General features: G+C 37.8%; 1 protein-coding gene across 1 annotated transcript; it reads right to left on the bottom strand.

Moving 5' to 3' along the window:
* Positions 1–5,161: 5,161 nt before the first annotated feature.
* On the bottom strand, positions 5,162–22,704 carry LOC139128759 (uncharacterized). The gene is made up of 4 exons (XM_070694486.1): positions 20,915–22,704; positions 14,472–15,178; positions 13,265–13,482; positions 5,162–5,908 (listed from the first exon to the last, which is right to left on the bottom strand). Exons 1-4 carry the CDS (start codon positions 22,062–22,064, stop codon positions 5,839–5,841), a joined length of 2,145 nt encoding a protein of 714 aa, XP_070550587.1. The 5' UTR covers positions 22,065–22,704; the 3' UTR covers positions 5,162–5,838.
* Between the last annotated feature and the right edge of the window lie 1,042 nt (positions 22,705–23,746).

Raw genomic sequence — 23,746 nt, 5'->3', positions numbered from 1 at the left:
CTATCCTCTTGCAATTTGGTATTGGAAAACTTGAAATGGCACTGAATTTGGCATAAAGTATGCATTGCAAAGTCCAGTTATTTTTATTGAGTTCGATAAAGTCATTGTTCAGCAAATACTTGGCTTCCTCTTGGAGATATTCCGCTTTCGCAGGATTCAGTCTGTCTGGATGTTGTTCCACTGGATTACTGTTGCAAACATCTTCCTTTTGATAGATGATGTTTGTCCTCGTTGGAACATCTTGAAACAGGTGTTTATATTCGTGGAGCAGTTCTTTCACCTGTTGTTGTTGTTCTGGCTGGAGGTGTGCCAACTTTGTAGACTCCAGCTTCTCCAGGATTTCTGAGTTCTGAAGCTTGACCGAGCCCAGCTTTGAATTTAGAGTATTTTCACTCAAGTCAGTTTCAGTATCACTATCTTCATAATGGTTTGAACTGACTGCACTGACAGGCTTTGTTTTAGTAGGATTATCCCTATCCAAATATGGCTTAAGCATATTTATGTGACATTGCTGTTTTTGTTTTCGCCTGTCAGGTGTTATTATGATGTAATTCAAATCACTCAATTTCTTATCAATTAGGTACATGTATGGCCCAAAGTAACGAGCATGGAGTGGTTTGCCAGGAACCGGAAGTAGAACAAGAACTTTTTGACCTGGTTCAAACTTCCGTTTTGAGGTGCTTTTATCATATTTGATTTTCATTGACTGCTGAGATGACTCAAGATTTTCTCTGGCTAATTCACATGCTTTAGAGAGTTTTGTCCGAAAATCTGACACATATTGCAAAATATTCAGACAATCATCATTGTCTGATAGGAATGTCTCTTTAACGAGCTTAAGTGGGCCACGGACTGTATGTCCAAATACAAGCTCAAATGGGCTAAAACCAAGAGACTCTTTAATTGACTCTCTAACAGCAAAGAGCAGAAAATGAATTCCTTCATCCCACTGCTTCTCTGTGTCAAAACAGTAGGTCCTAATCATGTTTTTCAAAGTTTGATGAAATTGCTCAAGAGCACCCTGACTTTCTGGATGATAGGCGGATGACCTATACTGTTTAATGCCTAGCTGATCCATTACTTGTTGAAAAATACCAGACATAAAGTTGGAGCCTTGATCGGACTGGACACAATTTTAGGGAGGCCAAATAAAGTGAAAAATTTGACTAAACCTCTCACTATAGTCTTTGTCTTTATGTTTCTCAGTGGTATGGCTTCTGGGAACCGAGTTGATGTACACATTATTGTCAGCATGTACTCATTTCCTGATCTTGTTTTTGGTAGGGGCCCAACACAGTCTATTAGAATCCTACTAAATGGTTCTTGAAATGCAGGAATTGGCTGTAAAGGGGCCTTTGGAATGGTCTGATTTGGCTTTCCTACCATTTGACATGTGTGACAAGTTTTACAGAAATGTGCTACATCCTGCCTGAGATAAGGCCAATAAAAATGACTGAGAATTTTATGATAAGTTTTCCTGACTCCCAAATGACCAGCCCAGGGGGTTTCATGGGCCAGGCGCAATATTTCAGCACAATAGGACTTTGGAACCACAATTTGATGTTTTATAGCCCAATCGTCATCGACCAAAACGTCTGGAGGTCTCCATTTACGCATGAGAATACCAGATTTTGTATAATAGGAAACAGAGCTATCTGAAGTTTTACCTTCATCATCTACCCTGTCAAACAAAGACAAAATATCTGGGTCTTTGTGTTGTTCTGCAATGAGATTTGATCTAGAAAATGTCTGACATTGGTCAGCAGAAGTTTTACTGGAAGTTTCAAATCCACGAGGGATAACAGAATGATCCGTGTCAAACACCTGACTGAGAAAGATGTCATTTAAGTCAACATCTGTGATTATTTTTGAGAGTATTTTGATCCTCAGAAGTTTTCTTTGACATGGCTCGAGTAATAGCACATGAAGGAAAAGGCCGGGAATTCTCTACTGGCTCTGGATTTTGATCTAAACTAGGATTATCAGTCACAAGTGGATTAGTAATGACCTTGTCCCCAGCAAGGTCGTTTCCAAGAAGAAGGTGAATCCCTTCAAAAGGCAAAAAAGGCCTAATACCTAAAGTCACAGGTCCAGAAACAAAGTCCGAAGACAAATAGACATTATGGAGAGGAACAGGAATGTAGTCATTGCAATCTACCCCCTTAAACTTTAGAACCTGAAAATGACTTTTCAGAAAACGGCAGGGTATCTGCCAAGAAAAGAGACTGGGAAGCCCTGGTATCTCTTAGAATATTGACAGGGGTAGCGGAAGAAAAATCACTAGAAAGTGATATAAAACCATCATGAATAAATGGTTCGAAAATACCCATAATGCTATCTTGAGAAGAATTGACCTTGACCTCATTAATTGGGGATGAGAGGGTTTAACCTCAGAAAATGTGTTGCACACATTATTAGACTCTAATTGAGTTGATGAAGAAATAAAGCCGGTGGGCTTAGATCCACTTTGACCTTCACGTTTTCTTTTCAATTTGAAACAATCTGACATTAATGGCAGTCTTTCTTACAATAATTACAAGAAAGTGTACCGAACTGTTTGTCAGAAGGAGATTGAGACTTGGGATCTGATGATGTGGGAGTGGTTACTTGAACTCTGTGAGCTGTTGTTGTTTGATTTCCTACTGTCCTTTGAAAAATTCTTGGATGAAAAGGAGGAGTTAAATTTACCTGCATTGTTTCTGTATGAAAAGGACTGGGATGGTTTGCTGAGAAATGAAGATTTGTGGGTCAATGAATAATCATCGGCCAAACGTGCAGCAACCTCCAATGTATCTGCCTTTTGTTCATTGATAAACGTCTTGATGTCACTCCGGATGCACCTTTTAAATTCCTCAATCAAAACAAGCTGTCGTAATTTGTCAAAATTCTGACTGATCTTTTCCGAAGAACACCAACGATCAAACAGTTGTTCTTTTGTTCGAGCAAATTCGACATAAGTTTGATCTTTCGCCTTCTCACAATCCCTAAATTTCTGACGGTAAGCTTCAGGCACCAACTCATAGCCCTTGAGAATTAATTCCTTCACAGAATCATAATTTGAAGCCTGCTCTCTGACAGCTGAAGGTAAATTTTTCTGGCTTTACCCACCAAAGCACTCTGCAAAAGTATGGACCAGGACTCCTTAGGCCAATTCAGACTCTGAGCAATTTTCTCAAAATGAAGGAAATATTTATCAACATCCTTTTCTTGGAAAGGGGGAACTAACCTGAAATGCTTAGTGATGTCAAACTTGTCTGAAGGGAAGAATTTTCCTGACTGTCCAAGCTCTAAACGTTTTATTTCTACCTGTAATTGATGTTCTTCTAATTGCAATTCTTTTTCTCTCTGTCCTTCTTCCATTTGTAATCATTCCTGCCTATCATTCTCTCTCTTTCGTCCATTTCTAATTCTTTTTCTCTCATTTTAATGCTTTCTCTTTCACTCTTTCTTCCATTTGTAATATTTCATGTGCCAAATCTGCCTGTATTTCTAACTCTAATTTTCTGAGTTCAAAGGAAGACTCAGGTTCATAATCTTTTAGGGCAGACTCCTCAAAATGGCCTGAATTAACTAAATGTTTTGCAATCTTGAACTGTATCTCTCGCTTGCGCATAGATCTTTTAACTTCTACTTTAAGGAAATCGGCCAGTGCGATGAGGTTGTCTTTTTTGAGGGAATCAAATGCGTCCTGATCAAGGTCATCCATAAATTCGTCTGGCTTGAATTCCGCCATGATTGAATTTCGCTGAGTTCACAGTATACAGTAGTTTTGAAAAGGCAGGCAAAATGTTGTCAAAACGGCTCAAAATATTCGTCTCCCGGACGAGCCCCCAATTTTGTTACGTGCAGAGAAAACGAACAAAAGGGTGAACTCAGCAGTTAGCGTTTAAACAAAATTTATTATGAAAATAAAACTAATTGCTAAGTCAGGGATAGAGTACAAGCTTTAAAAGTGTACAGACTACTTATCTCAGCTGGGACGGCAAAGCTCCAGTCTCAGAGTTGTAACAGTCTGTCGGATGAATGAACAGTCCTTTGGCTTGCAGGCTTGAAGTTGCACAAAGTCCACAGTATAAATCCAGCGTTGGCTGTGAAGGTCTTGAAGAGTTTTGAGAATGACTACTGCTGGGTTTAGTAACACACAAGAGACACGATCCCAAAAGTCTGACTGGAAGCTGTGCACGTCCCTTTTTATACCCATGTGCTTACATAAAGGCATATAAGAACAATCTAGAACTTTTATTGACATGCTAATTACTGTTCTAAAATTATCTCTCTTACACAACTAATCAACTTTCCAGAACATTCCAAACATGACTAATTGAATTCAAGGTTGTGAGGTCATTAAGGGCAGTGACCTTGAGAATGTTCTAGACTAATTGAACTCAGGTCATGATGAGTGTGGGGGAAATGACCTACATAACAACTGAACCACTCCAACATATTACTTCATAGACCTACATGCGACAAGTTTTGTGTATAGTACGTTCTTATGCATGGCTACGTATGAGGTGTGTTACAAAAAAAATATTGACTGGCATGAGGGCAACAGCATACGTCTTTAACCCTCGGGCCTGTGAGTCACCCCCAAAAACTGTTTTTGGGGGTGACTCACAGTCCCTCGGGGTACAGACGTATGCTGTTGCTGTAGCCAGTCAATATGTGTATATTGATACATGTATGTTCAATGGGTACAATTGTGTGTTGTCCTTGTACAAACACTGATTGAAAGAACTCTGAATATAGGAGCTCAAGCTAACAATGTTTGATCACATCTGATCTTACTACATGCCTCATATTGATCACTGCGCACCCAAAAGAATTCAATGCTACCTTGTTGATGATGAAGCGTGCTGCTCAGTCATTATCTGATTGAAAGTGACCAATAACCATGTTCAATTTGACAACATTGGGATTTCAAAATGATAAAATAACACGTTTTACATAGGACCACCCAGTTTTTTTAAATCATGCACAAAAAATACATTACATCACAGCTATTTCAATGTATTCATCCCCATTCAATGAAGAAAATCATTCTATTTTCTGGTGATTTTCATTTATCTGGGAATAAAGTATATGATTGCCATTTGCATGTAAACACAAACATTTTGAGTGAAAATTACATAGGAGACGCAAGTAATAAAAACATATCCCAAACAAGGGACTATATGTACCCTTGAGGTAGGAGACCATTGCCCTTCTCACGTTGGACAAATGGTCACCGGCTCTGAGGGTTTTAGTCTCTTGTTTGGACTACCATACAAGTAATGACTCAAGATACGAAAATATTTCCTGACGAAACTGTTATGTTAAATTGTTTTGAAAAGAAACAGTCATGCTCACATAAGTATTTTTGTATCTGAGTACTTGAATTTAAAGATTGAGGTTCTACAGTCTGAATGGCTCTGGAAAATAATCATTGGCAATGGCTATCTTGGCGTCAAAATGATCATGTTTAAAGAAAAATCTCGAGATGATTAGTTTCAAATTTATTCATGTGCTCTGACTTAATTTGTCTCAAGGAGACATTAAAAGTCTGCATAGAAAATCATTGGATTCCTAAAAAGAGTATTTTCTAGTATTAAAGTATAGCTAAATAACTCTCGAACAATTCAGTAATTCAATTTGTTCACAAACATTTGATCACAAACAACATAAGCCATTTGTTCTTACAAGCATAGGATGTTAAATTGTATAGTCAAACATACCACAGGCAAGTTGGCTGTAAGTCATTATGAAAGTTATTTTACACTTCAAATCACACTCTTTGCCTTCGTCCAAGAAGACTGGGTATAAAACTGGATAAAGGCAACAGATTCACTTTAAATGTCTCTATCATTTGACACCTTTAGCAGCAAGCTCTTCTTTGACACTTTTGAGATAATCAGGGTCAGGATAACCAAACCTGTCATTAAGATCAAAAATTTATAAAATGTTAAACGTCTTAAATTCTACAATTGTTCAAAAAAACAATTTAATTGGTAGAAATAAAGTTCTACTTGTGCCCAATAATTCTGTCTCTCCAGTAAATGGCGCCAAAAAGCAGTTGAACTGGTGGTTTTCAACAAGAGACTTGTAATGCAAAAAGTTGACAGACAACTACCAATGTGATAAGCTCCCCTTCACTGAAAGCAAAGCTCAACATTGAGGAACATATCTGAGTTTCCTACTAACGAATCTCATATACAGAAGCAGACCGGTCGTCAAGTGCATTAAGTCTAAAATTAGATTTTCATAAAATTAAAATGGCTCCAAAGCATGGAAGAAGCCTGAGATTAAAGGGTACAAAAGAATGTCATATCCTGCTAAATGGTAAGTTGACACTTTTTCTAGATGCAGTGTAATAAGCAATGATGGGTAAAGGTCATCCTAAACTTCTGTGACATATATTGTTCTGTCACTTACCAACATACATTAGCTAAGAAAAATTGAACTTTGAATACGGTTTGGCTGCATACAAGTAGATATGAAAATACCAATAATTACTATGAAGAAGGCCCTGACTTGAGGTGCCTTAAAAAGAGAGAAATAAAGAATGGAGAAACAGCTAAAGTGCACGTATTTTGTAACATAAAGAGTATCCTCTGACCTTAGAAAAATATTAATTGCCCACAAGTAGCACTCTAGCAATGAAATTTGTCCAAAAATCTATATACCGTAGATATACACAAAATAATGCAATGCAATGCATGAATGTGTTGCATTACATGATGTCTGAAACATTGATAAGAGGCATATGTGAGAGGTCAGAAATCGATAGTCTGCGCCCCAAATCTGCGCTAGCGCATTTCAATCTGATTGATCTGCGCTCCCATTCTGCGCTATCAATCTGCGCTCCCATTCCGCGCTCTCGAACTCTCAGGGTACAGATCATGTAGTGATTATAATTCAAAGAATATCCAAGGTAAAAGGGACAACATATTACATTATTGTTTTGGAAACTTGTATTTTTGTCCATTACTTTTTCCCCGGCGAACGACTTTGCTCAAACTGTCTATAGAATAACTTAGTGGTAGATGGTTTGTTGCCTTAGGCCTATAGGCCTAAGCTTATGTGTCCGCACAGTAGGTCAACCTAATGTCCCCAAATAAAAGTGCATTGGTGAATGCAAGTGTTTTCACTGGCTAACTTCTTTTTCTCACTAAAATCTGCTTTACCTCATTCAAAAAAGATCGGGCTGAACAGTTTCCGAGTTTGCCGAATCGGCACAACATCTTGCTGAGTTACGCGAAGACCGAATTTGACTGTCATGACTGTCGTGTCTGTTTTCAAAAATATCTTCGCACGTACGCATGAACTGTGTTCAGAAAGGTAGAACACTGCGGGACTAAACTGTGGTCACTGAAAAGCTAGAATTGTCATTGTGGAACAAAAAACTAAATTAAATGTCATCGTTGACGTGTCATTATGTTGAAAATCTAGTTCCAAAAATGACTAATAAGTCACCAAAGTATCGGGAAAGTCAACTGCACAACCTAACCGATCGGGTATTTCCACATGAAGGAGCGACTTTGCACAATTTTTAAATATTGGTTATTTACTGTCCACTATCGAAGTTTGACGTCCCATATATTTCTGTTATAGATAGATATATATTTCTGTTATAGATAACAGACTTGGAATATATGTTGAGTCCCATGTCAATACTAGACGTCACCACAACGAGGTACCTTGTATGTGGGCACGCTGGGTCTGCGTAATCGTCGATTATCCGATTTTTATCGGCGATGTTGGGACTCTAATACCGAGACTACACTTGTCAAATCGCTGGTAATTCTATCCGATAAATATCAGAGATTTCACCCATGAATAGATCTGGCTCAACCCGGCGTTGTCAGTCTAACTCTAACTTTGATACAAGCACTGTACGAAAAGTCACATTTGTCATATGCTTTACCTGGTGATACGAGACTTGTCAAAACGCAGGTAAGTATATCCAATGTAGGTGCTACCGAAGATTTCACCACCTCATTGATCTGGTTCAGCCCGACGTCGTCAGTCTGATTTTATTTACAATACTAGACAATACTAAAGACTTGTCAAATCACGGGTAAATATCCGATATATTGGAGATTTCCCCTCTCCTCATATCTGACTTAACAATCCTAATTTCCTGAAAATATCCGATATCACATAAAAGTGCAATGTCGCTGTATCCTAGTGTCTACTGTCTATACCATTGATCATGACGTCGTGTCTTGTGAGATATGATTCCAGGTTTCGATGGATTAAAGCATATACTGTTGCATATGCGGCTTTGTTTGACCAGGGAACATGACGATATACGACAGTTCTAAATTACCATGAGGGATACCTCTTCTGTTTTTAGCTCCATGGTATTACGAATCATCGTCTTTCCACAGTTAGGGGAGGGACAGTGTCAAAAGTTATGACAGAGGGACCGTGATACAAAGCGTAAAAGTTCTTAGAAACTCATGTCGATGCGATGTGCAATGATGACCAGATGCTTTTACAGACCCAGCAAGCTAAAGAACTAAATTCGGGACTATCTCTATCAGTTTTAGGTTACTGATCTTCAGAGCAACAAGCGTTCGTAGCCAAATAAAGAACGTCAAAAATTGTTGGGATAGACGTTAGTTGACGTAGTCTTCTCGTGAACGTCCTTGAACCAGAACCGCGACCTTTATTTTTGATGCGTTGCGTTGTGAAAGGATTCATATATGTATCGAAATATACATATTCACGTGACTGAACTAGTTTCGTGGTTGGTACAATTTAGCTATTCGAGGTTTTGGGGGTCAAAGATAAGCATTACGTAAATGATTCCATTTTGTGGAGATGGTGAAACATCGCCTGCTGTACGTTCTGTTCTGAATAGAACCGCCGGTTTCCATGGTGACCATGCGACGTCTGGGCTGTTGACCGATTTTCCCATTGGGTTTCTAATACATGTAGTAACTGACTCTCTTGCTCCATTGCTAGTATTGTTGAAAAAGGGGATCAGATGTACGAATGTACGAATCTCTCTTTTATAAAATCCTTCTTGACAAAGACTATACCAGCTGTTAATTAAAAGCTAAACACCAAGGTTGTAAAACATTTTACTGGGCCTCTACCAGCGGTAGCGAAGACAAATTACACAGCGTCCTTGTAAGAATGACTCGTTACGTCGTGCGCACTGTTGACAGTACAGTGGTCATGACTTTCTCTACCGCGAGTTCCACATATTGTCCATTTATATGTAATATTTCACGCAGGAACCTGTCTGAAGGGGCTTCGCTACACTACAGCGAGATTTTTCCAATCATAACTTAATCATAACTTAGTCAAAGGAGGTCTTTTTAAACCTCCATGTTTCGATCAAGTTTGCCTTCAAGTTGCTCTCTATTTTCGAATTGAACGTGCCTGTCGCACAACCGTTTTCCTTGATATAAAGTTGTAGCTAATATTGGTATAAAGACTTCGAGTGCAACCGCCCAAAACGCAGAGTCATGTTTTGGCTAGAGTTGGATATTTTGTCTTCACATCTGTGGAAAAGTTTGCAGTAATCTCGAACGAATCTATTTAGTTTTCACCACTCAAATTAACTATTTTATTGGTTTAGCTACTGTAATAGTGATAGTTGGGTTGAAAATGAGCTGATAGAGATGCTCAGCTTGTGAAATTATTGAGAAATTACAGGGACATGCTCGTGAGGGATTGTGACCAGAGAAAGATTTACGGACTGACCATTGTTTACAAGAGCGGAACTTCAATCGCAATTTTTGTGCTTGTTAGTTCAATCGTTCCCTATGAACATGGTCTCAACAATCGGAAGAGAAGGAGCACACACATACATTTATGGGTGAGTGTGCGTCTATGGAATAATGGTACGTAATTTATTATCTTTGCAGACGTGACACCACCTTGCCTTGATTATATCGGGACAGGTTGATGCGGTGACAAGGGAGTACATTGTCGTTTCTGACCTCCTCGCATGGGTGGCGCCTATCGACACGATCATCGTGTGAATAGACCAAAAAAATGCTTACCGACACGATCATCGTGTGAATGCACAAAAAAAAATGCTTACCGACACGATGATCGTGTGGATAACGTGGTTTTTCTTACCTATCCACACGATGGTCGTGTCAATAAGACTAATTTTCCGCTTATTTGCACGATGATCGTGCAAATACTCAGTTTAATTACTTATTTGCACGATGATCGTGTCTATAAGACGCATTTCCCGCTTATTTGCACGATGATCGTGCGAATACGCAGTTTTTCTAACTTATTTGCACGATGATCGTGTCTATAAGACGCATTTTACGCTTATTTACACGATCATCGTGCAAATAAGCGGAAAATGCTTCTTAAAGACACGATCATCGTTTTGATAAAGAACAACACATACCGACACGATCATCGTGTAGATAAGAAAAACAAACGGATAATCCACACGATGATCGTGTCTATAAGAAGTATTTTCCGCTTATTGCACGATCATCGTGCAAATAAGCAGAAAATGCTTCTTATAGACACGATCATCGTGCAAATAAGCGGTTTTTCTTACTTATTTGCACGATCATTTTGCTTTTCCTGAAACGTCCTTTTTATAGTTTTTTACATCTCAAGACTTTAATTATCATCTCAATTAGAAAATTTGAATATTGAATATAGAGAAAATATGTTTCTTAAAAAAAATATGGGCGTACTCGGTCTGGTCATGGAGTTAGGAAGGTTTGCATGTTTTGGTGACTATATCCGCTACTCAATGGCGACTCTAACCCTACAGCGTGCAACCCCCTAAATTACATATAAATAAGCTAAAATGCAAAAAAAAGTATGCACGACGTTTCAAACTTGACGGCCATCTTTTATCCTGGAAATGTCGCAAACGAGTGATGGTGAGTTCCATACATCGGCTGTGTACGTACTGTGTGTAGGCTACTAGTATGGCGCTTTGCTTGAGATGAGGGGTTTGTTAGTTTGACTCAAATTACTGGCAGTGGATCGGCGGAGATTGTCAAATGCAATGAATTTAGCGAGAAAATAGCAAAAATAGGAAAGGAGAGTAAAAGAGCGAGAAGGGAAAAATTACAAAGTAACTGACAGAAAATAAAGAGGGAAAAAAAAACACGTGGCGGCGATCGGGATTCGAACGTGCGTCTCCTGAGGCTCGGCTTCCATCGTTCACATGTGATCACTCTGTGTTCCCGGTGTGCCATCGGGTTATCGATGCCAACGGGGGAGAAAATTAGCAATATAAATAGAAGAAGTATTGTTGTCTCTTTCAAGCTGCGATTTTGTTTGTTATGCTCTCAAATTCAATTTTTTGGCAGTTTGAGCCTCGAAAACGTGAAATATTGAGATCGCGAACAAGATTTCAAAGGTGGTTTATTATAAAACGGCAGTGGATTTTAGCAAGCGATGCCAGCAATTCAATTGTCAATTGAACACATGGGCCTAAGGCTAAATTATGGAGAACACACTTTTTGTCACATGAGGAAATTTTATTTCAGCTCGAAAGCCGTACATTTGAGACCACTTGATAACGCAAAATGGTGACATAGGCCTAAGTGTACAATTTGCATTTGATCGCAAATTATCATGATCGTGTCGCTAAGTTGCTTTTTATTCCTGCTTACCGACACGATCATCGTGTCGATAGCCACAACGCCTCGCATGATATAAAAGCTAGAACGGATGTCATAATTTGTTGATCAATGCCAGCTATACGATCATATACATGAAGGAGCAGCATTGAAAGTGCCACAAAAGTTATGCAGTTTTATTCGTGGGTCGTCCTTGTGGACGATTGAAAAAACAATTTACAGTTCGAACCAACCACTGAAGATGAAATGGACTGGTAGAAATCAGAGCGTTCCAAGTTCACAGACATTCACTTTTGCATGATAGGACTACATGTAAATCGCCTTCCTGTTATCAAGTGCAAATCTTGAAAAATCGAAAACATCTTGAGAAAATATATCATTGTATTTACTTGTCTTCTGCTATGTGTTATGGCATCAACTTACCTAATCGTCACCGTCATAGTATCAGTTTCTTCGACATCACTCTCTCAGATCAGTGATGTCATCTTTATTTGAGAAATTCATTAAATCCTCAATCGGAGTCAAACTCACAACGTCAGCACTCAGTCAGAGAAACAATATTTATAGTGACAGGCCAGGCATTGTATTGCGTTATGTGAAACAGAAAGACATGACTTACATTTCCCTTTACGATTTTCGCTATTTTGTGCACAATTACTGTGAATTACTTTGGCAAGTTTACTCCAAACCTACCTTCTTGATCAGTACATAGCCAGATAGCCATTGTGTCACGTCATCTACAGGCCACCGGCCGCACACGCGTGTATTCAGCTAGCTTGACGTAAATTGACGTAGACTTGTCAATCATCATCACGGACATTGCGAACAGATTACGTCAGAATTGTCAGGCTCAAACGTTTCTCTGAACATGAACAGAAATGCTCAATATCGACAGAGAAATCGTAAAAAGGTTTAAATAGTGACGGTAACCCAAACCAAAAGTTTGTATCCACTTGCGCTTCCGTAGGACATCCTACAAACATCTTCAATCAATGTCGCAAGGTTGCTGCAGTGGCAGGTAGCAAGCCCTGCCACTCCCTTTTACTACATGTACTTGATCATTTCTCAACCTTTTTATATGAGAAAGAAAATTCATCGAATGTCTTCTTCATAGCCCTAAGGATCCATGAGACTATAACTGTGTATGTCGCACTTGATTCGGAATTGCATTCGATCTTACAACCAGTCTTCCTGACAGTCGGTATGGTGTACAAAAACAAATCTATTTCAACACTAAACCATGCCATGTTTTATTATCTAGCGGGCAGCTATATCGCGGCAGTGTCACAAATGCCACCGTAATGACTAAAATCAAAACATTCATGGATCGAGAGCGCAGAATGGGAGCGCAGATTGATAGCGCAGAATGGGAGCGCAGATTGATAGCGCAGATTGAAATGCGCTAGCGCAGATTGGGGGCGCAGACTGTCGATTTCTGATCCCCCACATACCTGGAGCCTAAGAGGCCTCATGCTGCATTGTTTACCTTGTCTGCACTTTATTGAAGTTAAAAGTTAATTGTTGCAGCTTAAACTAACCTGAAATGCTGGGGACAATTCTGATCAAACCAGATGGACACGAGTCTAATGACAATGACACATATTCAAGATGCTTACATGCATTTAATTTGACTTTAGTTTTCAATGCCAAGTTTGGGAGTCGATTAACTGTGTGATGTAGGTCTGACAATCGGTTGACCTTACCCTGTAGGTCCACCATACATGTTTGTCTTGTGATGGATATCATTCCAAGTCACCATATCTGTTAAACCACTTGTAACTGATCTACCGATTGTGAAAGTGAGTCGGCGGTCAAAGGCAATCTTCAACAGTTTCAAGACTTCCTGACCTTCAGCATTGTTAGGTAGATATGCAGTTCGAGTTGTACCAGTGTACCACTTTCCAGGGTTTGGATGCTCTTCCTGAAATAGTGTGTGAAAATGTTTGATTTGTAGTAACCTGCTGTTTTGTTTCTCATTCGATAATTTTCTGAATTTTTTGCATAGAGGAGTGATTCATTTTTGATAACACCAACAATTGTCTCGACAGGAATATCCTAAATTGGGGAATATATTGCTACCATTATGTGTAGTTTAAACCAATAGCCCCCCCCAACACACACACACACAAACAAAAATCCACATGGGCTGGATGATTGTGCTTTGCTGCATACAAAGACAGATATATATATATATATATATATATATATATATTATATATATATATATATATATATATATATATATATGCACCATATATTTTGCAAATTCAGTGACTAATGAAAGTGACTATATATATATATATATATAATATATATATATATATATATATATATATATATATATATATATATATATATATATATATATATATATATTATAAATTTGAAATGATGCACCATATGAAATTTTGTAAATTCAGTGACGAATGAAAAGTAAAGTGACCCATGTGGGACTTGAACCCACACCCCTGAATCCATTTTGGATGTTCTACCAACTGAGCTAATTACGGATCAGTTTGATTTATGATTTATGTGGGCGGTCCTGTCCCATAGATGGGGCAACTCTTCATTCTATTATGTGTGGATGGTGAGTAAGACGGCTTAACTCATATCACACACACACACACAAACACACACACCTATACATGTATCTATATATTTATATATATATATATATATATATATATATATATATATATATACCCACACACACAACACACACACACACACACACACACGTATTATATCGTGCAAACAAGTCATAGTGGATCGATTGTCCATGACAACATTTTCCTCTATGTTACCAATATCAGTCATTGCAAGTTACCAATTCATTAGAAAACACTGTTGTTGTGATATCAGTATTTCTTCAGTTATTGTGGGAACATCTCAACAAAAGTAAGAACTTACCTTTTGATAGCCTGATGGAAAGTAGTATGTGATGACGATGCTACCACATTTTGAAAACCCTGGAAGACTTTGTAATTTGTCCAATCTGTGAGTCATTTGTCCTTCAGGCATGTCTCCTTTTAGCAAACCAAATATCTGTTTGCAGACTGGACAGGTTGGACCTCTGACCTTTTCTGATTGATCAATGCAAGCTTTACAGAATGTATGCTTGCATGCTAATTCCTTAGGGTCTTCAATATCATCAAGGCAGATAGAACATGTGTTTTCCATTAGATCCTCACTTCTGTCAGTTTTATCATCAGTGCCAGATGCCCTTGAACTTGACTTGGGGATGGCTCCATGGCTGTTTGAACTGCCTTTGGAAGATGAATCAGATTTTCCTCTGTGCATAACTTGTCCTTCAGTTAACTGTTTTATGTCAGGCTGATTCAAACCTGTGCCTTTCCTACCATACAGAGGTCCATCAACAGGGCTTCCACAACCCCAAATTTCAGTATCCCCACCAAAATCTTCTGGTTTAGAGTATGAAGAGCCATCCCTTTCAAGCTCTTCTTGAAAAACTTTTGTGAAAGCTTTAACAGTGTTCTTGTCGATATCAATGAAGTGTATTTCATCTAGTTTACCTTTGTTAAGTTGACTTCCAAGATATGTCATTACAGCACGATACATCATTTTGGCACAGATATGATTTGGTACACCGTAAATACCTACGAAAAAACCCAAAAGGTTACTCTTTACTCTTTTGCATACACTTTACATTGCTTAATTCACAAGTAAATGAACAGAGATATTTCTGCCATCTTCAACAAACTGCGTTACACAAAAGCAAACAGTATATAAAGATTATAGAAACATAATTTCAGAATTAAAGCTGCAAGCAGTGTTGGTGGTGCCAAAGCAATTGCCATGATTGAAAGTACTCTAGTCAGAAGGTTGGGTTTCCATGCACCCCATGGATATATTTTTTTAACCTACATTTTTGTAATCCTTAGGGTCTATAGTTCATGAATTTGATGTTCCCAAAATTAAATATTGTCCCATCGGGTTCATTTGGCGCCATCTTGGCAGCCGTCTTTGCCGCCATCTTGGATTTCAACAATGGGGTAGGGGTCACATATTTACCGCTCAACGGCAACAAAAACAGTAGAATTTTATAAACTTTACATTTTTAGAAAGCCCAGATTATGGCCTTTTTATTCATATATAACTTAATGGGGATAAATGGATATACTAATGTTGATTAGACTTTATATTGGCCATTGACCGTAAATTATAAATTTGCTAAATTTCAAACCCAATAATTAAGTTCGCGTTCTTCCCAACAATTTTTCATAAGGTATTTATTTATTTTTTGGAAGAACTTAGTGCAATAAACAAGAAAAACAACATTAAATGTATGTGTCTTGAAATTTACTGGATGCATGAGTTTGTTTTCTTAGTACGTGGTATGCCACATATCCGTGTGTAATATAAAGGGTAGGGGTAATGTTTCCCTTTCTGTTTCGAATTATGAATGATGAAACCATAAAAATGTTACATTTTTTGAAAGTGCTGAATCAGGCCTTTCTAAACATATATAGTTTTATGGGGAAAAGTCGCATATTTCAAAGTTACAAAGCTTAAACCTTTCAGTTTGTGTCGATTTTAAGTGATTTTTTAAAAACAAAATTATAATATATGGGGTAGGGGTAATGTTTCCCTTTCTGCCTCGAACCATGAATTATGAAACCATATAAATGTTATACTGATTGAAAGCTCTGAAAAGGGCCTTTCTAAACATGTATAGTTTTATGGGGAAAAGTCGCATATTTTAAAGTTACAAAGCTTAAGCCTTTCAGTTTGTGTCAATTTTAAGTGATTTTTTTTAAACAATATGCACAAAACAGTCCGTTGGCCAGGTATGGAAATCATCCCCTCTAAGGCATTTTACCCACTATGATTTTCTGTTAGCTAGTATTCTCAGCTGTCATAATCTGCTTATTTGCCATTTAACTGATGGTGGGTAAGAGTGTAATGACTTGTTTTGTAGGGGGCTGTCACGCCCTCACTAGTAAAATAGGAATGGGTTAGGGGTAACATATTTACCGCTAGTCGGAAACAAAAACAACAAAGTACCATAAACAATACATTCTTAGAAAGCCCAGATAATGCCCTTACCATTGGTATATAACTTAATGGGGATAAATCAATATTCAAACATTGATTAGATTTTATATCGGCCATTAAATGTAAATTGTAAAATTTGCTTAATTTCAAACCCAATAATTAAGTTCCTGTTCCTCCAAACAATTTTACATGGTATTTATATATTGTTTTAAAGAACTTAATGCAATAAAGAAGAAAAACAATGTTTAAAGTGTATATCTTGGGATTTAGAAGCTGCATGAGCATGTTTTCTTAATATGTAGTATGTCACATACCTCTCTGTAATAGACTTATGGTTTGCCTTGCGTTGAGGAAGAAAATGCTAACTAGAGTTAACCATAGCTTCTAGGTAATTTTTGTGTCTTGTGCTTCCTGTGTTGTTTGTGGAGTCCGTGTGGACGTGTGTTTTAATTTATTTTTCTGAGTTTTTTTTTTATTGTGTATCAGAGTCTCTTTCTCAGTATGAATTTATTTATTATTGGTGTGGGAATTAATTTAAAGCCTTTGCAAAGAGTGTTCATTTCTAATTTGTTAGATTTGTGTGAAGAAAGATTCTTAGTAAATCCATGTTTTTTGTTTGTCATTGTGTTTTGTTTATGTTTGGTATGTTGTAATATTGTGTTTGAGATCTTTTGTTTATGATTTTCGCAAACTTGAAAGTACTCACACTGAGGATGGTAAAAGTGAAATTTCAAATGAAATGGTGGGTTGGTTCTGGAGAAGAAGATTTTTAAAGATTAAATTGGATTTCTTTGAAAATCCAATATGGCCGCCAAACCACATGACTACATGATCACAGGGTACCCAGACATCTGGTTGCAGTTGTTTGTATTGTTATTTATGCTTATTAGTTGTGTTTTTGTTGACCAATAAAATTCAAGGAACATAGCTGTTGTGTTGTTGTTCGTTCAGTCAATGTAATGTGGATGTTATCAGGGGTTTCATTAAGCACCGGCAGCCGACAAAATTGACCGGTTACTCTCACGATTTTACCAGCTACTTTTTTGGAAAATTGGGACTCTTTCATCACTAAAATATTTTTTACCTTCTGAAATGGTTCAGACAAGCTGTGTTATCAAATTATGCTACGGGTTTTATACGAAACACAGTTTTGTAGACGAGCAACTGTGATCGCTGTGTAACACATCTAGCATGCATTGCCTGAATAAAATTCGGAATTGCAATTGACGATTCTATTGGCTACTGCAATTGGTGACCCCTATGTGGTGACTTTTATATCCACCAATGAAAACATGGGTACTATTGCTGTCGGCCCTCAAAAGCTCTATTCAAGATGGCTGAAACAAAGGGAGAACCGATCGTGAGGTCAAACTTTGCTGTACAATCTTGGGTTTTTAAAGCGCACCAAGGAACAAGAGAAGGATAATTACCTAGGTTTAAAATGTTTTGAAGGCAATGACCTGTTTCTTACGAAAAAACTTCTTGATTTATAACAGTTTGAATTTTAGTAGGCCGACGTGTGTTGCACTGCCATATAGGCGTCAATGTGTATGTACAGCTGGAGGTATGATATGTACTGATTTTCAAACTATCCACATCAATAAGAACTTCGTCCTGATTGTTTTAAAATACAAGCAGACCTTTGAACTCACTTCAAAAATACCGCAATTATACGGTGTCGCTCAATTTTGATCAGAATTAGTACATACCAAAGATCAACAATAAGTGTTGTTTCTATCTGTTCAGTGCAGGAAAATTATACATTGATGTTATGACAATTTCTGCACAGTACAACCAGAAAAACAACAAGAAATAGTTAAACAGAAAACCAAGAATGACAAAAGTTAATAAGGTCTGAAACTTTAGGTAAGGTCAATTTTAGCAACATGCATAGCAGAGAATCTTTCAACCATGGATGTACAAAAATAGACATCCATGGTTTCAGCAGGTCTGTTAATATGTCACAGTTCATAAACAATGATAAGAAATGACCAATCAGCTGTTTCAGTTACTGCTACCACTCCCAAACATAATAGGTACCCTGCATACACAAATAATTAAAGGCGGAGCCTCCCTTTAAAAGGAAGCCAAGCTATGGCGGCGTTCATTGTGTAAGTGGACACCAAACAGGCAACACGCGGGCACACGCTCCAGAAAATGCCACTTTTTAGTTTTCCCCGGCCGCAAAAACACAGACAGACTGCCAAGCGGTCAGCGTGAAGTTGCTGCCGATCGAACTCTGTGGTTATATTCAAAGTCTAACGCGCCTGGAAGACAATTTTTTAGGAAATTCGAGCGTTTGTGGTGGGGAATCAATGACCGTTGGCGATTTGAACCGACCGTCAATCAAAAGCTTGCATAAACTCTGTTTGCAGGATTAGCAAAATGTGACAAAAGGTTTAGATCAGTTTGTGTAATGAATATAGAAATCAAACATCGTACTGGCCAGGTGTTTGACTGGGAGGAGAACTCCACTAATGCGAGAACCTGGGATTGAAAAGTGCGGCTTTAAAGGTCAAAATCCTCTTATTCAGATGTGTGGGCTGATTCAGTTACTGCCACCACTCCTGCACATTTGTAGGATTTCCCTTTTTCTTACCTCATTTGCACATTTTTGACACTGACGTGTTCATTTGAACAACGTCACATCTCAACCCTTGCATCTACCTGTACACCAAATGCTGAGATGGTAGCTTTGGCGGTATGGGAGCCTTTGTGTGTGACGGACATACATCCGCACATACATACCCTCATACATACAGACATACAGACGCCTGCACCGACTCATCATATAAGCTCTTTTTGGTATTTATATAAATACCAAATATGAGCTAAAAATTATCATCAGGTTAAATCAAATATACGAGCTTCTGAAATTTTTATATCCCATATCAAGGTTCTTTCTTTGTTTCTATTTGTGAAATATGGTCAACATAATCATTTTTAATCATTATGGATAAAAAAATTATCATTTTTACTTCCCTTAAATGGTATTAAGGTTCTTCATTTACCCACTTTCATACCTAACATCAGGGTTCCTAATTTAAAGCACAACATGGTACAATAATGAAAAGATTATCGTTTTCTGTGTTTAAAATATCACAGCGTTTCTTCCAGGATGGCATCAACTGGGGGATTTCCTCTTTACCAGAAAATTTAGAGGGATTTCACCAGTTCATGAGTTCTACTTGTAACTCTAAGGTGTGACTTGCCTTATCATACCGTATATCAAGGTTCTTACTTTACAAAGCAATACTGTCAAATTTTTTCTAGATATTAGTTTTCTTTGTTCAAAATATATTCAACAATACCCAAATTTTATCATTTTAAATTATGATTATCATATATAGTCTCCCAGAAAAATGGCTTTTATGATATGAACACAAATTGTCCTGGCACATGGCTGACAATACTTCTGAAAATACTATAATTTCAAGTGATTGTGAGCTTTAAAAATGAATTTTTTTGCTGATTTTCCAGGGCTTCGGGCCTTAGGCTCGGAGGGGGACGCCCCTCCCACATCCTTCCCCGATGACCACTTCGCGGTTGTGGCAGCTGCTATGCAGCTGCAGGTTACCTACTTTTTTATTTTAGCCCCCTACTCAAAACTTACTGAAACCCCTGGTCATAAGGAACGCTACAAGGACACTATCATTATTTGACCCAATGCAACTCTCTGCCAATGTTGTTGTTGTTTGTATTGTTGTTTATGTTTATTAGTCATGTTGTTGTTATTGACTAATAAAATTAAACAAACATAACTGTTGTGCTGCTCTGAAATACTACATTGGACACTATCATTATTTGACCTCCCTGTCAACATACACTCTCTTCATATGAACAGAGATTTCTCAGCAAGTTTTGTAAAATGGGGGCAGAGACTTTACAGATGTGTAATTGAACCTGAACCTCACTGAACACAGCATCTTACACAACACAACTTGTTGATTTTTTGTCGAAAACGGGTATATTATTTTCCGCTACTACCACTGCTTTTGCTGTCAGCCATCTTGTTTTATGCCCTAAATAGCAAAATATGTTCAAAGCTATTTTTGGATGACCAAGCTTACGGATTCCATTCCAAGCTATCCTGCACGGTGTCAAGGCTGTCATTTTCATCCAAAAGCTACACTTTCTTAAGTACCTCTGATGAGGGATAATGTTAGATCTAACAATGTCCTGGACAGTTCACAAAACAAATCTGTGCCAAACACAGCTACTGTAACTGTTAATTGAATGCTTGGATGACATATTTCTTACAAGGCCAGCATATGTTGGGTACAATTGGTTTTAATATCATAAATGAAATATAAGATATAAAAACGCTATACATGTACCTGTACCAATAGCTGGTATGGCCACAGACTTTGCTCCTAAACTTTCAGCCCATGATAGAAGATTTATACAACAATTATGTAAGGCTTCTGTCACTCTCCCTAAATTTCTCTCATCCCATCTTGGACCGACCACATGAAGAACCCATTTACATTGTAAAGTTCCAGCCCCAGTGTAAACCACTTCAGCTATGTCGAGGTGTCTTCTCATTCTTTGAATGATGTTATTACTCTCTCTTTGAATGCCATATCCTCCAGCTTTAATAATAGCACCAGCAATACCTGCACCATGGTCAAGTCTCTCATTGGCAGGATTTGAAATGGCATCCACTCTTTCCTTTGTTATATCTCCCTGACAAACTAACACTTTTGTTTTCCTTACTTTTCCCACCTCAAACTCTAATAAAACCTTCCTTCTTTGGTCTGTTTTGTCATCTGAACTGTTACTTCTTTGAATGCCTAAAGATCCCCCTTTTTTCCGTCCCCCATGACGAGATTGGGGAATGTTTACACCAAGGTGACTGCAGAATGTCTCTGTGGCAAACTTCACCTCACTTGCCTCACCTAATATTCTGACTTGCTCATTGCTATCAATTATATGGATTTTGTCATTGGTGGCTTGGGTTGCTTTGATAGCTTGACTGATTCTGCTAGTAGGTAGATCTTTTCTCTTTAAGTCTATCTCCTTGGATATCATCTTGGTATGAAGGCTTTGCACAAATGAAACAAACACTTCATACGCATCTTCTAGGTTTTGCTCAGTGCATTGGCCATTGTCCTTTGCTGGTTTTATGACAACATCATGACCCTCATTCCATTCCAATTTTACACGATGGTTCTTTGCAATACTACTCAAACTTTCTCTGTGGACGTGGAACATAAAAGCTAACATATCTTCCCCTACTGTAGCTTTTTTGGTTGCTTTATCTGTTTCACATTTTGGACTATCAGATACTGTCTCTTTTAGCGGAGTTTGTGAGTGTTCTTTGTCCACACTGCTCCCTACTGAGTGAGATTTCTGAGACAGTAATCCCAAGGATGACACCACCACATTTTTAGCCTTCTGCAGCAATCGTTTATTATCACTGAACAAGACAAATTTCCCCTTTGGTGTTAAAAGAAAGGAGACATCATTTTTGTAAATTTCCAACATCCCTTGTGCCTCTTGTATAGTTTTTTCTGTTATGTCAGGGTTGTGGCTGAAATCAACTACCTCCTTCTCAAGTAATCCACGTATTGTTTGAAAATAAGATTTCAATTTTCCTTTTGCCAATTCTACAGACTCAGCAAGACAATCATCTTCCGAATGATGTTTATAGTACCTGCATCAATTGATGGGTCCCATTTGATTCTAACATTATAGCGTTTTGAAAGCTCTGTGATCTCATATTTGTAGGTGTCATAGAAGAATTGTAATATATACTGATTTTCTTTAACTGCATGAGTCTCACATTTATCAGTGACTCACCCTTCTTACTACCCATGTTCATTGATGTAACTGATCCCTCCTTACTACTGGTACCTGACTGATTGGAACTTTCCTCAGCTTTTTCAGTTCTGCCTGATATATGTTTAGAATTTAAGTCTGGCTCTTTGATATTTTCAAGGGTTGAGCTGTCTTATTATCTTTAAAATCTGCATTTCCAACGTTGCTATCTTTTTTTGGAGGCACAATCCCTAAGGTTTTATTAATCTTTCGCACAGTATCATCCAACATCTCCTGATTTTCACTGCATAATTTGACAACATTTTTTTCAGCAACTGGGACACGAACAATCATATTCTCCCTTTCACATTGTGCAATAATGTCCATCACTTTAGCCTTTTTGGTGGAATCAATGCCCAGCCTTCTAAAATCTACGATACCATATTTAAGATTTTTCTCAACGCATTTGAACAATTCCTTCAAATCTTCACTGACTTGTTTTGCATCTTCATTAGTGCAAGAACTTTGGGGCACAACAATAAATTTTGTTCCATTTTTATCTTTATAATCTATAGAAACTCTATGTTTCTTTTTCAAGTCACTTATTTTTTGTGAATACACAAGAAATACATAATGCAATAATGATTGACTGCCCTCAAATGTAATAGATTTGCTTCCACAGCTTAATTTTCCATCAGTGGATGTTAAGTGAACTGGGTATTTAGTCGTTTCAGTAGGCCTATCAATCATTGATTCTCCACCTGGATGTTTGTCTGTCTCAGAGCCTACATTACCACCATCTTTTTTCTCAGCACCTTGTACAGCATGTTCAGTTTTAGCATCATTTTCTTTCTTGTTTTCTTCAGAACTTAAGCCTGCTTCAAGTGGGTCAGGGCTAACATTTATTTTATCCTGGTAAAGGGAAGTGTCGCATGCTTGCGATTGTGAATTTTCTGCCATCCTATCATTAACCTGTTTGGAATCATTGAATTGGTTGGCCCTTTTCTTTTCTTGTTCATGAGTTGCTCTTATTTCTGCACTTCCATGATGGCTAGGTATATTTTTGTTAGCCGCACCTAAAGTCACAACTTTTGGCTCAGTAAATCCTTCTGCCGAAACACCTTCCACAGCTGTATCAAAGTCTTTCCTTTCCTCAACATTATTTTGTGATAATTCAGGCATCCAATCAAATGAGCTATCAACGTTACTATCAGTGTTGACTAAAGGGTGATCACATACAGCTGTTGAACTGGCTTTAGGCTTATCTTCTTTTTTCTTTTCCAATTGAGCAGTACTTAATGAATGCTTGTTAATATTGATAACATTTTTCCTTTTTCCTGTTGCATCTTGGCCTGTCATCTCACTGTTTCTTACTTTAAGTTCATGATTTCTGTTGGACTTATTATCTG

This window comes from Ptychodera flava, unplaced genomic scaffold (genome assembly GCF_041260155.1).
Source record: "Ptychodera flava strain L36383 unplaced genomic scaffold, AS_Pfla_20210202 Scaffold_67__1_contigs__length_642179_pilon, whole genome shotgun sequence".
Taxonomy (NCBI): domain Eukaryota; kingdom Metazoa; phylum Hemichordata; class Enteropneusta; family Ptychoderidae; genus Ptychodera; species Ptychodera flava.
This window is presented reverse-complemented; position numbering and strand designations above follow the sequence as displayed.

Bases quoted from the DNA above. Each gene is read 5' to 3' on its own strand.
- LOC139128759 (XM_070694486.1), bottom strand. From the start codon at position 22,064: ATGTTGGAAATTTACAAAAATGATGTCTCCTTTCTTTTAACACCAAAG. The intron at 15,179-20,914 runs GTACATGTATAG...GTTTTTTCGTAG, and splicing joins CATACCAGCTATTGGTACAG to GTATTTACGGTGTACCAAAT. The intron at 5,909-13,264 runs GTAAGGTCAACC...TCTTAATGACAG, and splicing joins ATGTATGGTGGACCTACAGG to GTTTGGTTATCCTGACCCTG.